The sequence below is a fragment of the Chenopodium album genome, chromosome 20, assembly GCF_948465745.1.
Source record: "Chenopodium album chromosome 20, dcCheAlbu1.1, whole genome shotgun sequence".
In the NCBI taxonomy this organism is placed as follows: domain Eukaryota; kingdom Viridiplantae; phylum Streptophyta; class Magnoliopsida; order Caryophyllales; family Amaranthaceae; genus Chenopodium; species Chenopodium album.
In genome coordinates, this window is record NC_137853.1 from 7,374,620 (window position 1) to 7,391,754 (window position 17,135).

Below are 17,135 nucleotides of genomic sequence, written 5' to 3' on the forward strand. Positions count from 1 at the left end.
TAAAGTTAGATTCTAAATATTTTTCTTTTCATATTTTTTATGATTGATTCCATATGGGACTATCATATTGAAACGGAGGGAGTATTGTTTTTATGATGATTTATCTAAAATACTACGTAGTCCTGTGTTTGGGTGGGGATCAGGAGAGAAAATGATATAATATTTAACAGTGCATCTTGTGTGCGGCTGGCCACACCATGTGGCCATTTGTTAAAGAACAAAGTAACCCCTATAACACTTACTCAGTAGCCCCTTGTAATACTGACTGACACCCCAAAGTAACCCCTATAACACTGACAAAGTAACCCCTGTAAAATTGAACGAGGAACCCCTGTAACACTAACGAAGTAACCCTTATGATGATGGACGGTCACACCGTGTGGCTAGCCACATATAAGACTTTGTGAATATTTAAATGTAGTTTTTTGCCAAAAAAAGAAGTGTAACAGTTATTAAAATACGATCACATTTAATAAGTGTAACAATTATTAAAACACAAAGGGAGTAAACAAAAAAGCTTGAACATGTCTATTTCAGTACTTGAAAAGCTTAAATAGATGTATTCCAAATGAGTACAAAAACTCAAAACAACCCAAAATCTTAAGGCTTGTTTGACATTGTTTTTAGTTTTCAGTTTTCATTTTTTTTTTTAAAACAAAAAACCAAAATCAGGAAACAAGATATATGGAAACAACCCAAAATCTTAAGGCTTGTTTGGCATTGTTTTTTGGAGGAGGAGAGAGAATATTAAATGGGATGCGACTTTAATTAATTAAGGTTGGGATTTAATTTAATGAAATCAGATTTGTAATTTAATAAGGGTGTTTAAGAAAAAAAGTAAGGGCATATATGTCATTTTATAGGCCAAAAGTTACCAAATAAGGAAAAAAAAATTGTTGCAAGTAATTTGAACCACCCAAAATGGAAATTGTTGCAAGTAAATTGAACCGGAGGTAGTATAACATATATCATATGATTTTAAAAAATAAAAAACAAAACCCAAAAAACAGAATACCACACTGATGTCAAACAAACCCTAATTATTGAATATATCCTTAAATTAGAAGAAGAAAAAAAAATTACCACATACCATAATGAGTTACTTTTATGTATAACTCATTTATATGGAACTAATTTTAATTTATGCAAGTAAAAGTTAAGCAAAAACATGTTCAATTTATGACCCAATCAATTGTTGCAAACTTTGAATGAAGCTACTAATATAAGAATCCTCAAGACCTTCAGTTAATATAAACTCTCTCCATTTAGCATGATTAGCCCTTACATCTTTCCCAACTTCACTATCTTCTTCCATCACCAAGGAGACCGCCTTATGGACGGCCTCCTTGGTGAACAAACCATCATTCTTTCTCTTCTCAACTTCGACCCCAACCTTCCACTCTAAGCTCATCATCCGCGCACTAATGAACTGGTCGATTGCTTGAGGCATCAACACTACTTGACATTCGCTTACCATAGCTTCGGATAGAGATCCCGCACCACAATGTGTTATAAAACATCCTACCGAAGGATGTTGTAAGATGAGTTGTTGTTGCACCCAACCCCCGTGTATAAGTCCCCTTCCTTTTGTTCTTTCCGCAAATCCTTCTGGCAATGCTGATTCTATTGTTTGGTAATTCATTGGTGGCTTTAAGGCTGCCAAAAATGGCCTACCTGCAAAGATAGTGATACAATACATATAGCCCATACATTATAATTTGGCAAAATGATAGATACATAGTATAAACAAGGAATATTGTATTATTGTTTAGAGCTTGTAACAAATTTTTTGATTAAAGAACTAATTTAGATTTGAAATTATGTTTGGGTTTTAACTTTTAAGCTAAGTTTCTTTTTCTTGTACTTACTACTTAGCTGATAACTAACGACTGATTTTTTTTTGACAAGTTTATGTATAAGTATAACTAATACTAACCGACTAGAGTAGCCAATACACATAGCTCACACTACAAATTGTAGTTGAACAAGATACGAGTAAGTACTAGTGAACCAGCAAACAACACATGATGATTGGAGTACCTATTAGTTTCAAATTACTTTTTGAAAAGAGATTTGTGTTATGATATGCTCACTATTCTTTTTAAAAGCTTCTAATCAGTACACGTGCTTTTAAGACCAAGTGACCAACCCGCTTACATATAATTGAAACCACATCCCAATGAATTTTTAATAATGACAAATGATTAGAACTACATATAATTGTTTTCAAAAAAAAAAAGAACTACATATAATTAGTTCAATTAAGAAGTACGAGTAACAATTAATCCCGTAAAAAAAAAAATGTAATAATTAATCATTAATTAGATTTCTTGAAAAAAATCCTTAAAAAAAATTAATAATTAATTATTTTGTTATGTGCCTATTTTTGTTACAAATGTCCTAACTTGTGGCTCATTACCCTTTGTTTTATCACCCCATGGCCCCGCCCTTATGGCTCTCTAAACACCAAAAAAAACTAATCATTAGCCTCATTACCCTTTGTTTTATCAAGAAACAAAAATGCATGTCCTAATTTCTCTACATACGAGTAAGATTTATTTCAACACTACATAGGCTGTTCCTAGCAGTACTATTACTAGTAAAAACTTAAATTTATAGAACGCACCTGTAAGCTCTAGTCCAAGAACAAGCTCTTAAAATTGGTCCAATTTCAGAGCACATTCACTTCCAAGTGCACAATATATAACACTAGCATTACCAAAACTGTTTAACCAATCATCAAAATACTTATCAAGTTTCGAAGATGGCGGTTTAGGTACCATTGGCCCTGCTAGTAACACTGGCTTACCAAATATTTTCTCAAAAAATTTACAATACTCCCCTTCCATCTCCGTACAAGTCTTAACCCCGAAAGCGTCGCATTCTCGAAACGAAACACCTAGCCTCTCAGCTAGTGTTAGTCCTCCTAGACCGAAAGGCGTCTTACCGGCACCTGCCATGATCTCGGCCTCTTGGGGTAGCATTCTGATTGATTGCGATGGAAACTCTGGTGGTGGTGTTAATAGATCATTCGCATTAGGGTGATACCCTGGTATTTTTTTGTAGGGTGCAAGATATGCATATCTTGCTATGTATGCTGTGATATAGTGTATGGCTTTAAACCCGTGTTTTCGTGCTAGTTCGGGCATCCAACACGTGAAGTCGTAAAAAACAATATCGGGTTTGAGACGGACTAGGTGAGATTCGATGGTGTCACGTGTCATGTCCATGGCGGTCATGATGAGAGGGCCGGATGAGGCGGGTACATCGTTGGTTGTCTCGGCCCCGGGAGGGAGGCCTTCGACGGGTGGGACGGGGATGGGGATGAAGGTAAGGTGGGTTGGGTAGTGGTTGTGAGAAGCTAATTTTGATTGTGTTTTTGGTGGGATGAAATAAGAGACTTTGTGACCTCTTTCGGCGAGTTTGTTGGCTAAGCGGAGAAAAGAAGTAAGGTGGCCTAGTGCAAACCATGGGTAAAATGCAACGTTTAGAATTTGGGTTTCTTTGTTTTGTGACATTTTGATTGCCAAATTTCTCTTTGATGTTTCAACAATTTGTTTTGAAGCTTATGCTACTTTTCAACTTTGATTTTGAAGCTTATTGATATCGTAGTTAAGGTTACTTTAGTCAATTACGAGTGTTCGAGACTGTAAAAGACCAAAATAAAACATGTAATTTGAGACGGAAGGAGCAATATACTAACATAACATAAAAAACAAAGTAAGAGTGGCCAATGACATTGTATAATGTATACAAATTATCAAAGGGCCCAGTAATAAAATCATACAGGCCCAGCCAATCGTTTCGCATAATTTGTGGATATTGCCGTCTTGAAACGTGTGCCATTTGGTACCTACCAGCTAGAAAATTAAACCGACTTTAATCTTTCATATCAAATTAATTGGATTTCATGGCCAGTTGGCCACTTTCATCAATCATGTTCCTCTCTTTGTTGGGTTATAATCAAACGTTGATTTGGTATTAAATTTGAAATCTAAATCATCTGTCTCAATTTATGAACCACTTGTTTCTCTCACCAATTCAACATTGTTTTAATGTGTTATGCAATAGGCCAATAGCCAATATTTTCTCTTGAATATCTGTATTACTGGTAATTGATATATTCGTAAGAAATATCTTAACAAATTCAACTCAGCTAGCTAAGGTAATACAATATTTAACATTCTTTATTGTGAGGAATGTTGCCATTTTTTTTTAGCATCTTTGTCAATCCATATAATTTAAAAGACATTTTTATATACTCGTACTTTTAGCAATGCGTGGTTCATACACCCAGGTGTAACCCTGCACATGTTACACCTGGTTTAAAATGGCTAGCGAAGGTATAGATACAAAGAACGCAATATTAAATGTGAATATTCAGTTTCCTTTAATTTAGGGATGGATAATTATTAATTGATCTTTAATTATCCACAAACTAGAGTGTACCCGTGCAAAATGCACGGGATATATAAGAAAAAATCCCTACCTTATAAAAAGTGGGAGAATACTCTAATGAATAGTGGATGGACATTTATATCCCTAAAAATATTCTTTTACATATTTACCCCCATTGATTTCAAAACCCTTAAAATTGTCTCATGAATCACCCAATTAAATTGATTAATTAGTTGTGTTATTTCAATATTCAAAGCATTTTTTAGACTCTCCATTTACATATTTACCCCCCATTGAATTCAAAAGCCTTAAAATTGTCTCTTAAATCACCAAAATTGATTAATTATTTGTGTTTATTTCAATGTTCAAAGCATTTTTAGACTCTCCATTTTTTAAAAAATATATAATTATATGATGACTTGTTTAATTTATGTTACTCGTCTTATCAATAAGTATTTAAAAAATTACTATGCATGCAAATAGATATAGTCAAATACCATGGAAATATGCATGACATAAAAACCACCCATAATAATTCTCCTTAAAAGGCTAGCCATCTGCGCGCATCGCGCGCGTAAGAATCCCTAGTATATTTAAAATGTGGAAAGTTGAATTTAAATATTTAATGTTGTAATTTAGACTTGAGCTGTAATTGTCGGTTTTGGACTGGTCGGTTCTATTGAACCCTAATTAGTTCTGTTGTATTGAGTATTTTTAATAATCGTATTAATAATGTGCTGACACCTGCTGTGATATGCTGAAATATGATATTCTATGTTTTGCTTAGAAGCTCAAAAAACAGGGTCTTACTCTTTTATGTTGGTGTCTACGCAATGCTATTATGGGATTTACTTTTTCAAAGTTATAGAGGTTACTCGTTCAGTGTTATAGGGGTTACTCGTGTTACTCAGTTAGTAAACCCTAATTTGTACTGAGTATTAATAATAATTGTATTAATAATGTGCTGACACCTGTTGTGCTATGCTGAAATATGATATTCTATGCTTTGCTAAGAAGCTCAAAAAACAGAGTCTTACTCATTTATGTCGGTGTCTACGCAATGCTATTATGGGGCTTACTTTTTCAAAGTTATTGAGGTTACCCGTTCAGTGTTATAGAGGTTACTCGTGTTACTCAGTTAGTGTCATATGGTTGATGTCTTGCTCTAGGAGTTACATACTTTGTTCTGTTGCAAGTAATTATTCGCTGAGGCCAGTTGCACAAAAACGTGTTGTACATTTTTTTTTTGATAATTAAAGAAGTGGAAAATGTTTGGAGGGTAGTCCCTAAAAAAATTGCATATAATTGAAGGGTTATATTTCTATTATAAAATTTATAAAAGAACTAAAATATATGAGCTAATCCTTGACTATTAGCTAATTAAAGCTTAAAAAAAGTTTATTATTTGAATTATAAATTAATAATGACAAATTAAAATAAACTTTTTGTTTTTTAAAAAATAATTATAACTTAAAAAATATGGTTAAACCACAAACCTCACGCACCGCACCAAATTGCACCGCAAACACCCCTATTGGTAGTCTTTGCTCTGCTCTAAAGCTCAAAAGAACAGGATCTTACTCGGTTAATGTCATAGGAGTTATTCCATCAATTATTCGGTGCCAGTCACGCAAAAGGCGTGATGTAAATTTTTTTCTTTGTTTTGATGATTAGAGAAGTTGAACTTGTTTGGAAGGTGTCCCTAAAATAATGCATATAAATGAAGGGTTGGGGATTTTGAGTGCTATGGTGAATTGTTAATAAAGAAAATGTATACTCGTGCTAATTCATGGCATATTTTATACCACGTACAAATAAAAAAAATAAAAAAAAAGTAACACACAAAAAAAAATATGTTAGTAGTGTTTTGAACAAAAAAAAAATGTTAGTAGTGGTTTGAACAAAAAAAAGTTGTTATTAGTAGTCCCATGAAAAAAAAAAGTGGGATAGGTAGTTATTTTTTTAAAAGTTAAATTAAATATAAATAAATATTATAATGAATGGGTAGTTATAGTTTTTTTTTTCTTTTTTAAAATAAAAATTTTTAAAAAAAAACCCAAATGCATGAGAATTTAGCATTGGGGTTTTGGAAGCTTCACGTTAAAACTGACTCTTAAATTATATATTAGACTAGAATGTGCCCGTGCTAATGCACGAGTTATAATTAAGGATAGGATTAAAAAAAATACAAAGTATAGATATGCAAATGGTATTTAATAAAACCAAATATAATAACAACAAAAACCAAAAAAATGAAAAAACAAAAAACAAATTGATTACAAATTATAAAAAAAATAAAAAAAAATAAAAAATAAAAAATAAAATAAAAAAACCAAGTGTTGAATTCATATAAAAAAAAATTAAAGTCTTGAAATATTATGCTAAATGAATCTAAGTCTTCAATTGAATTGTCCACGCATCTCTCGTTTCAGATAATAGAATTCTTCCTCCCATTTTACTTGTAAAACACATGCAACTATGATATCATCATTTCCTATCTCAGGGACATGTAGTATGAAAGTGAATGTATTCATCAATCGTTCACTCAGATACTCCTCTAGAAAGTAGTCTCCAAATTCCTGTTCATAAATAACAAATGTAGTCATTATGCCGGTGAGTAATTACTTAATATATTTGATTAAAGGATATACTCACATTATCTGTCATCGCTTGAATACTTGATATTGGACAACCGATAATCATCTCAGCATATTGACCAAAGAGTGTAACAGACATTGTATTTGTAGCGTCACCAATTTTTACATTGATTCTATATCTGTTATTATTGATATGATATAATTAGGTATAGTGATAAGTAAAGCAGGTTATAATTATATTTTTTATATAAAATAAAAAAGTGAAAATACCTTGGCCTACTAAAAGAGGGGTCACACTCCTCACACATATCAGCTCTCCTTAAGTGTCGAGCACATGATTCATACAAAATAGGCATATAAGAATCAATAGATAACACCTTTGCTAGTACTCGAAAGTATTTTACCTGAAAACACACATCAAATATTTAATACCTCATGTATAAGAAAATGAAATCAATAATTGTTGTTCTCCATACATTATGAGCCGCTGAAAACTGATTTAATTTGATCCTTTTTGCATTAAACACCATTTCCATTTCAGAGATACTATTGGCTAATATCTGACTCCAGCTGATATGTTTTTGGACATATCCATCATCCGCATACCTATATGAGTTATATAAGTACATTAGTATGCAATATAAACTTACATTGTATATTATGATGTTTTTAGGCTTACCAGCCATGTAGATCATCAGTTTCATCAATATCAGGATCAATAAAAAGTCTGGTACGTCCAACAGTCGAAAGACATGCACCTATTGGAAGGTTAGTAAAAGTATTCAAAGCAATGATAATAATGAAAATGACACCATAGTCTTTCCATGGTTATCTTATTTTAAAAAACTTATTTTACCATAATAGGAGCCAACTGATACCATGGATGCACCCAACACATGGTCCTGATTAAGCTCATTGAATAAGAAACGACCTTGATCATGAGCAAACCCTTCCCATAAAGTTAGCCTCATTGTTTCCATGCTGTAAATCAAAATATGTCATTAGATTTTATTTTATTTTATTTTATTTTATTTTTTTTTTTTTTTTGGAAAAAAAGAAAAAAAAAACTTAACATTGCATAAGTTGTTAGAATTACATAAACATATTGTAACTTTTGTAATATGCTCTTACTTTGTGTTGCAGAGTAACACATCTCTTTTGAATTGTTGTCTCCCACCCGAGACTCTATATGATTCAGACACATATATAACCAATCCAATAACATCTGTGTACATTCATCATCAAGAAAAAAAAAGATCGGATATGACCTTCAAAACTAAATAATGTTAAAAATGCAAAGAAATTAGTATTATTAATTTTAATTACTAAAAGACACGTACCGATGAGAGGACTATTGCGCAGGTGAAGGTACTGTGGAATGTGGCAAAATTCAATAAACCTGAAATTGTACCTTGGGATATCATCACAAACATCAAGAATTTCTGTTATCATGGTCTTGTTGCCAAATTTCAACCTCATTTGGTTATTGGAATATTTGTAAGATGTATCTAGAGGCATAAGATCTAGCTGAACAATTGAATAAACCTTTCCTTGTTTGAAGATCTCTTTATATTTATCAACGTCAGCATTAAATAGTGTGATTTGAACTTCGTCCCCCTAGAAATTGAAAATTTCATACATACATAAGTGTCAAATAAATGAATATATTGAAAAAAAAAGTAAGCACTAAGTAAAAATATAGTTCAAACCTCCGAGTCAATGAATACCATACTCCACGAACGATGGACGTAATTTGTACCTCTAGCTCTACTTTGTTCATTGACCATCCATAGTAAACGCACTCTCATATTCACATTCAATGTCGTAAGGGTAATACAATGACATGGTGTGTATCTTGTGTTCATTTCCTGCACTTTAACATCATTCAAGTGGGCATGAAAAATAATTTACATAATATTTCAGTATTGATCCAACCTCGCACATGTATAAAGGTTACATAAATAGTATAGATAATGAAACAAATCTTTAATAAAGTAAAATATAAGCATTAACATGACCAAGAAAATCTAATATATAAAAAAAAATAGTATAGCTCTGAAATTACACTAAAACAAACATTGCTAAGAGTTACTAAATAAATGTTATAACAAAATTACATACATAGCTAATTTACACTGTTTAATACTTCCCTATACACAATATTTTTAGTCAAATTGTGAGAAATATCCTTCTTATTTTGTACTTAGATTTTTAGCCCGGAAGGAGATGTAACTCGTGACATTGCAACATATAATTGGCCATGACTAAACACGGGCCTAGGGAGAAAAATGCCAACTTTGCCCAACGTCTGTCCTTGGCTCTTATTTATTGTCATGGCAAAGGCCAATTTTAATGGGAATTGCCTTCTTTTAAGAGGGAGATCTATCTTCTTGTTGGAAGGTGTTAAATCAATTCGCGGAATTAGAACTAATTCTGTAGCTCTGGGACCTGCGATCACTTGTGCCTCAATCACTCTGTAACCCAATTTCTTGATTATAAGGCGTGTTCCATTGCACAACCCTATGGATTGGTTCATATTTCGCATCAATATTACCGGGGCACCAACTTTCAGCTCTAAGCAATGATTAGGAAGACCCGACAAATTTAATGAGTTTAATAATTCCATAGGCTCCATGTTATCAAGGATCCCACCATCTCCTATATGACCCAAAGTATCCGAACTATAATACCTATGCACGTTTCCTGGTAGCATTGATAAAATTTTCGAATTTAACTCATCTACATCATTGTTTGTTGGTGCTAGAATTCCGCGATCCTTGAGGTACTCCCAATCCGTGTAATTTGAAGGCAAGTTGGGGTAGACAAAGTTAATGAGATTTTGCAAACCATGTTCATCATTGGCTATCAAAAAATCACGTGGTATTTCAATCCAATTTGGTTCACCTTCCTCTGTAATGGGCACTCCTGCTATAACTCCTTCTCCAACTTTTATTATCCAATCAGCAAATTCTCGAATTTGTTCAAGGGTATCGGAGGGAACGTCACTTCGACATAAACGCATGTTTATCCTTAGGCACATAACTTGGCAGTCTCTCCAAAAGGACGCTCGATGCAAGGTAGCTGCAACAATAGATTCTCGTCCTTCATCTGGCACCACGGGAAGTATCTGTCTAAAGTCTCCACCAAGAACAACCAATTTACCTCCGAAAACTCTATTGTCACTACAAATATCCTTGAAATGTCGATCTACCGCCTCAAATGCTAATCGATGGGTCATTGGAGCCTCATCCCATATAATTAATGATGCTTCACGGATCAAATCAGCACGGGTTGAGTCTTTTTTGAAGTTACAAATGGAATGTTGATCAGGATCAAAAGGAATCTTGAAAGTCGAATGTGCGGTTTTACCCCCAGGCAATAATAAAGCAGCAATTCCCGATGAAGCCACAGAGAGCACGATCTTTCTTTCAGATCTGAATTTCGCAATCAGAGTGTTCCATAGGTATGTCTTTCCTGTCCCACCACTACCGTAGACAAAAAATAGGCCACCTGCATCTCGAGAATGAGCATCAAGTATTGCAGCATATACTCTATATTGATCCGTGTTTAACCCTCTAACTAAGGTATCAAATCTGTTGGCTTCACCATGTGTGTCATATTCAAGTTCATCTCTTATCAGCCGATTTAAGGCATTGCGTGCCAACTCTGAAGAAGGTTGTGGCATGTCAGGGAAATCTGTCAATGACCTTCCAAGTTTATTCAATATATGCTCAATCTCTTGTAATCCTTGATTCTGCATCTCTTCGGGAGTCAATCGTAAGTTAGGGTTTCTAGTTTGACGTTGCATCATTCTCTCTAGGTCATCCGTAAGTTCACCCCAATGTTGTTCCCACAACTGTTTCGGATCACTTACTTCCGAAAACATCAATATGGAGCAAAACATGTTTCTCAACTGTGAACCCGATACCCAGTTAGAGGCTTCTGACAGAGTTTCATGCCACTCATTATCGTCATCAAGCAACCCAAAGGCATGACATGCAGATTTAAAGGTAGGGTGGATGACACCATCAACAGTTCGTATATCTTCAAAAGATTCCGCTCCACAAACCTTAGATAAAAGCATCCGTAAGTAATATCGTTCCCTTGAATTTGGATGAACAAAAGGCAATCTACCAATGCAAGGTCTTTCTTGCCGTTGTGCCCACCTTTTTGTAGAACGATTCCATGTAAATCCCATAGGAAAATTTTGGTAAGTGTATTGATTTGTTTCTGGAAAATCCTTGTTAGCTTGAAACCACATAGTTAACATGGTTTGTTGCAATCTCGGTCGTTCAAGGACTGTGTGCAGATCATCATTATCATTGAAAACTACAAATTGTTCACCAGGTAGATGAAACTGAAGTAGTTCCGTTGAAGGATATTGATGTTGCAAATCAAACTCAAATATTCTCCAGCATGCTTCAATGGCCGATACATATCGACAATCTAAGTATTGTTTTATCTCATCCACTCTATTTCCTTGTCGTACCTCTTGACCACGTCGTGTGGTTGAATTGTTTTCAATGACAACTGTTGCTCGATCTTGACCTTTAGTAACATACTTGTATAGATACTTTACCACACTTCTCACAGCAACACGCTCAACATTTATGTGTGAATTGTACTTAACACATAGATCTCTGTTATATGGTACCACCCAACGATTATCTACTTCCCTTCCATTAACAATGATGGGCTCTCTATGTTGTCTACGTCTATACTGCACAAAGCCGTTATCATCAAAGGTGGTTTCAGTACAAAATTTCTTCGGGAAATGCTTTGAACACTTTCCATCGATTAAACATGGCCCACATGGTCCATGGAGCATGTTCTTGGTAACTGTTTCAAATGCCAAAGGATCTATATCCTTGTCAGGGATTTCCGCAGAGATAATTACATCGATATCCTCTGGACACTTAAGCTTATCTTCCGGAGCCAATGTTATGAGAATATGCGCATGTGGAAGTCCGCGCTTTTGAAATTCAATGACATAAAAATCTGTAACATGAAATATGTCCCATGTTAATTAATTTGATATGTCAAAAAATATAGTACGATTATATAATTAATCAACACAACTCACCAGCAATGACTTTTCCAAACTTCCTGTTATCCTTCAAATCGCAAAGCATTTGTTTCGATTTGATCTTGAAAACACGTGCTACAATGTCTGGTCTATCTTCAGTGCAACGACTTCCACGTGTAGATATCTCATTTACAATCTCAGGCCAGTTTGGATTGCAAGTGAAAGTTATAAATAAATCAGGCGGACCCAAAACACGAACAATTGCCACAGCATCTTGATAATGATGGGCCATATTATGGGGGCTTCGTGTGAAGGATGATGGTAATATGAATAATCGACCTACATCAGTAGCATTGACATCTCCAGCCCTGATTGCATCTTGGAGTCCACTGTATAAATCAGAGCGAAGCCTGCCTTGATTTCTCCTTATCCATGATAATCGATATTGTTCCATTGCAGCGTATGTATCAACATCAAATTGTTGCAATAAGCGCCCGGAATCTATCAAGGTGTCACCCTCTTCTTCCCTATCATGTATCCTAAATGCGTAGAATTGTCGCATTGTCACAGTACTTCGACTGGTACTTGTACTTGACGCCTTAGGTATCCCAACTCTCCATCCATCGGTGCCATATGGAAACAGTAGTGGGTATTGTAAAGGCATATAACTTGGATGAGTTTCATCAATCCTTTGTAACCTACCATCTATTTTTTGCAATATGATATCTCTATTACCTATGTCTTCAGTTCCATCACCTACCATCAATGCAGCCACTTCACTTGCGGTTGGTTGGATATATTGTCTGCCTTCTCTTGCGCAAATGAGCTTAATTCTCAAATCTTGATGCTCACCTTGATCGCGCAACATAGTGCCAGCATTTCTGAATACTGTGACATAAGGATTTATATCATCAAGCATCATTTTTAGTCCTTGTAAAATTCCTGGATCTATGGAAGAAGCTTCCGCGCCCCCCATGTGATGTAGTCGGTTGGATGTTTCATTGTCAGTATCATAGATGTACAACTGTGCAAACTTTGGACCTGTTCCTGGCTCAGGGAGTAAAGTTCCAATTCGATGGTAATTACTACCACTTATACGATAGACATAGGGGCCTCTACCATCATTAACAGTGTTATCAATCCGACCACCCATAGAGGTGAAAGCTAACATAGAGTTGAAAGCTCTAATATTGTTTCGGAATTGCTGATGTGGCAAAAGTGACATTAAAAATGGCGGTGTCAAAGGTAAAAGCGGCAATATAACTTGCCCACTTTGACAGCAGTGATTGAACCTTGGGTGGGTGTGTTTTATTGCTACTCTTTACCCTTTCTTCTATCCACATAAGGGCCTTGCAATGAGAACACACAACCGTTCTAGGTCCAAACTCCCAACGTCTATCAAACCCATCGGTACGACGACATTAATGAGTCACTTCTGCATGCAAATGATTTATTTTAGTGAATATCAATTAACAATGTCGACATCACTTATGTGTGTGGTTTAGTAGCTTGGCAAAGTGGTTACCTCTCCTTCCGACAATTTGCTCATCAGGTCTAGCATCATTGTCTATCCCCTCATTAGGTGAGCTTTCTGGAATGAAAGTTTTTAAAAATTTAATAGAATCCTTAATGCAAGGTATTAGTATTACTGCTATAAAGTAAATATTAATGGTTCTTATAAGTACCATTTATATTGATCTCATTAGGAAATTGCTCCACTTCACGTGTCACATCGTGATATTGATGTGTTGATCGACGTAATTGCATCATTAATAGTCGCAAGGATCGTGCTTCTTTCTCCAATAAGTAACGACGTTGCTTGAAAATAGGATCTTCATGGTTTGTAGTGCGTTTGAATAGTAACCTTCACCTAGCAGCTAATCTAGCATGTTTGTGTTGCAAATTCTCTCTGAATCGATAATTACTTGTATGTATGTCCATTCTAATCTATTATATATACAATAATCAAGAGATAAATATATAAGAATCGATGTTATAGTTTGAACAACATCAATTAATAGAGGTAAGTTGTAACAATTTACAATGTTATAATCCTAATAGAGGCAAATTAATATATATGTATGTAATGTAGTGTAGTGTAGTGTAGTGGCAAATTAATAGCATGTCCCTCTATGAGCAGATAAAATCCTAAATTTACCTAAATATACATGCTCATTCACATTAACAAAATTAAAGTAAAATAAATTGTTCATACCTGTAGGGTGTAGAAATTTAAGCTAAAGGTGAAACGCAGTCAACAGAGTATTTTATATACTGTAAAAAAAAATGGAACAATAATTTGAATTAATGAACAATCTCCAATACCAACTCCATTTCTACTTACATAAAAAAAAACTAATAATGAATCATATCTAACTCTAAGTAACTTCGTTTCCATTTCATTTAAAAAATGTCCAAACCTATTATTGAATAGTACCTTACAGGTATGAAATAGTAGTAGAATCGTGGTCAAGGGATCAACATTGTTATTGCTAATCCTCAATTAATGATAAATGTTGTTATAGACTTGTATAAAAAAAGTTGTTCATATAAGTTATTTTGTATTTTTTTTTTTAAAAAAAAAAAAAATTAGGTGGCATAAAAGAGGAAATGATTTTTTATTTTTTTGGAAGAAAAAAAAATGCAATATATATTCTGTGTGTGTTTTTTTTTTATTTTTTTACAAAAAAATTTAGGTGGCAAAACAGAGGAATTTTTTGAAAAAGATATCAATTGCAATTTACGTTAAAATTGAGTGCACTGTAAAAACTATTGATTAGCAGAGAGAAAATTAGATTTTAATAATATAAGATTAGTAAAAGGGATAAAATTATCTTGTCAAAAGAAAAATGAGATGAAATTAGAACTTAATAAGATATAATTGAGAGGATTGGAATGATTGATTAAGATTAATTTGTAATGCATTCATAATATTTATACAGTGAACAAATACAATCAAATAATCATCCATATATAACCGATAATGAAAACTATCAAAAACCTTGAAATGTTTAGTTTTTTTAATCAATGTTTTTATCTTGATCAACATCTTTCAATCCATTTACATTTACATATGAAGAATTTAATATTGATACATAACAAATTATAACCAATTCGAGTCCATATTGAGATATTGACACAAAAGTCACTGTCCAAACACTCGAGCTGGGCATATGCCGCGATCCCATGATAGTGGCACTATATGCGTAATTATATTTATCATAATCCTATAGTAAAAATCTTATCATTTTTTATATACATCGTTTGATTTTTACTGCCACCATTAGTTATACATATACGAAGTTTTACATACCAAGTACAATAAAAAAAAAAAGGGAAAAAAATGTTATGGATGGAGCAAATTGGATCCAACGACTTGAGTGGGAATCCAACCCCATTGAGTTCACATAACATTATTAAAAGGTTTTGCTCTTCTTAACAAACATGAGTTTAGCATGATGACACATTATTTATTCACTTTCCAAATTACAGTATTTATCTAGCAAAAAAAATTACATATTCAAGGTAGATTGCGTGTCCATCTCCACGAAAACTCTTCTGTTTCTCCATTATATCGTGTTGAAAACTCCCATTTTCTCCATAGGTTTGCCGGAACTCTCAAGTTTCTCACCAACACGTCGAAAGTTTAACCCGTCTCAGATCATACGTGATTGCTTCTCCAATGTTTTACATCCCAAAATCCCCACTTTCTCCATAATTAAGCTCCAATTTTGTTCCTAAAAGACTCTTATTTAATCTGCTAAAAAACCCCAATTCTATTTTTAAGAATTTATCTCTTGTCAAATTGAAAAGTGCCCATTTCAAATATCAAGTCATACTAAAAAAACTGGCAATCAAATTTGCAGGAACTCAAATTCAACCAAATCCCAGAATAACCCACATATTCAATAATCAATTACACAATTCAAATTATGTTTTAAGAGGAAAAATCTCACCTTTCAGCTCAAACCATTGAAGAGAAGATATCACCAAACCCGGAATTATTAGAGCAGAGACCAAAATCAACCTGTATTGTTATTATTAGAGCTACGAAAGTATCATCAAAAATCAATACTCCAAACACAAAATTCATCATAATAAATAAAGTAGGTTGTGCATGAAGACGGCATAGGTTGAAGAAAGTAAATTCGCATCCGTGTGTAGGCAAAAACGGAGTAAAAGAAAATGAAAGGACATGAACGTATTAACAGAAATGTGTAAAATGCATTCCCACTGATATATCCAATCAAATAATTATCACAAAATTTGTTTTTACCTTGAAATTAGGGAAGAAGAAGATGAATTAGTAACACCAAAAAGCACCTATCTCAAGTGAATCCACGAAGAAAAAGAAGGCAACGGCGAAGACGACAAAGAAAACAACGGTCGACGGAGTAGATGTATGACTTTGTCGGAATTGTGTGAGCTAAATATTGGTTACCTGATTGAAAGCCCAAGCAATCAGATTTGTGATTTTTTTTTGTGTGTGAGTGAAATGAGTATTGCAAAGTATGCAGTATATAATCCATACTCTATTACTGTTGTAGTGTGTGCAGTTATGGAGTAGTGTGGTGGAGTATAACTGTCTACCACGATTTGGGGTTTTTCCTTCTTTTTTTTTTTTTTTTTGAAATTCAAATCTAATACTCAGTAGAATAGGCTGTTTAGAGAGATTAGGTGGAAAAGGCGGGAGTGAATGAGAGCTTAGGATTGGGGGTTTGGAGGATTTTCGTGAAAAGCGACTCTTAAATTATATATTAGATTAGTTGTCATATCTTTTCAAAATATTTGACTTTTTCAAAAAAAAAAAAAAAAAAAAAAAAGAAAGGAAAAAAAAAGATTCTCTCTTCATATCCTTTGTCCCAAAAATATCCAAAATTTACCAAAACAAAATATTTAAATTTGTACAGGAAAAGTTTTTTTTTTCGCCTATAAAACCTTTCTTTATATTTAACTAGATTAGACCCGTGCGCTGCACGGATTACAAAAATTATTGAAATGAAATAATTTTTTTTTATTTTTTATTTTCTTGTATATACTTATAAGTTAAATCATAAAAGATATGAAGCTATTCTTTCAAAAAAAAAAAAAAAAAGATATGCAGCTATCATCAT

At 33.7% G+C, this 17,135-nt stretch overlaps 2 protein-coding genes, 1 long non-coding RNA gene and 1 pseudogene across 4 annotated transcripts; all 4 read right to left on the minus strand.

Moving 5' to 3' along the window:
• Nucleotides 1–1,030: 1,030 nt before the first annotated feature.
• Nucleotides 1,031–3,674, minus strand: LOC145598434 (cyanidin 3-O-galactoside 2''-O-xylosyltransferase FGGT1-like; annotated as a pseudogene). Its single transcript, XR_014103556.1, has 2 exons — nt 2,627–3,674; nt 1,031–1,674 (listed from the first exon to the last, which is right to left on the minus strand). The product of XR_014103556.1 is annotated as a cyanidin 3-O-galactoside 2''-O-xylosyltransferase FGGT1-like (transcript).
• A 3,123-nt stretch (nt 3,675–6,797) lies between these two features.
• LOC145596716 (replication protein A 70 kDa DNA-binding subunit B-like) lies at nt 6,798–8,208 on the minus strand. Its single transcript, XM_081652927.1, has 7 exons — nt 8,127–8,208; nt 7,852–7,976; nt 7,675–7,753; nt 7,472–7,601; nt 7,266–7,399; nt 7,054–7,174; nt 6,798–6,977 (listed from the first exon to the last, which is right to left on the minus strand). The coding sequence occupies exons 2-7, from the start codon at nt 7,973–7,975 to the stop codon at nt 6,798–6,800; spliced, it is 768 nt and encodes a 255-aa protein (XP_081509053.1). The 5' UTR covers nt 7,976; nt 8,127–8,208.
• A 990-nt stretch (nt 8,209–9,198) lies between these two features.
• LOC145596717 (uncharacterized) lies at nt 9,199–13,246 on the minus strand. Its single transcript, XM_081652928.1, has 2 exons — nt 12,079–13,246; nt 9,199–11,993 (listed from the first exon to the last, which is right to left on the minus strand). The coding sequence occupies exons 1-2, from the start codon at nt 13,244–13,246 to the stop codon at nt 9,199–9,201; spliced, it is 3,963 nt and encodes a 1,320-aa protein (XP_081509054.1).
• Nucleotides 13,247–15,460: 2,214 nt separating this feature from the next.
• Nucleotides 15,461–16,497, minus strand: LOC145599466 (uncharacterized). Its single transcript, XR_014103764.1, has 3 exons — nt 16,298–16,497; nt 15,978–16,048; nt 15,461–15,778 (listed from the first exon to the last, which is right to left on the minus strand). It is a non-coding gene; the product is annotated as an uncharacterized LOC145599466 (long non-coding RNA).
• Nucleotides 16,498–17,135: the final 638 nt, after the last annotated feature.

Excerpts from the sequence above, each read along its gene's own strand:
- LOC145596717 (XM_081652928.1), bottom strand. The coding sequence starts at position 13,246 with ATGTCACTTTTGCCACATCAGCAATTCCGAAACAATATTAGAGCTTTC. Across the intron at positions 11,994-12,078 it reads GTTTGGAAAAGTCATTGCTG|ATTTTTATGTCATTGAATTT; the intron begins GTGAGTTGTGTT and ends TTCATGTTACAG.
- LOC145596716 (XM_081652927.1), bottom strand. The coding sequence starts at position 7,975 with ATGGAAACAATGAGGCTAACTTTATGGGAAGGGTTTGCTCATGATCAA. Across the intron at positions 7,754-7,851 it reads ATCAGTTGGCTCCTATTATG|GTGCATGTCTTTCGACTGTT; the intron begins GTAAAATAAGTT and ends ACCTTCCAATAG. Across the intron at positions 7,175-7,265 it reads CCCTCTTTTAGTAGGCCAAG|ATATAGAATCAATGTAAAAA; the intron begins GTATTTTCACTT and ends CAATAATAACAG.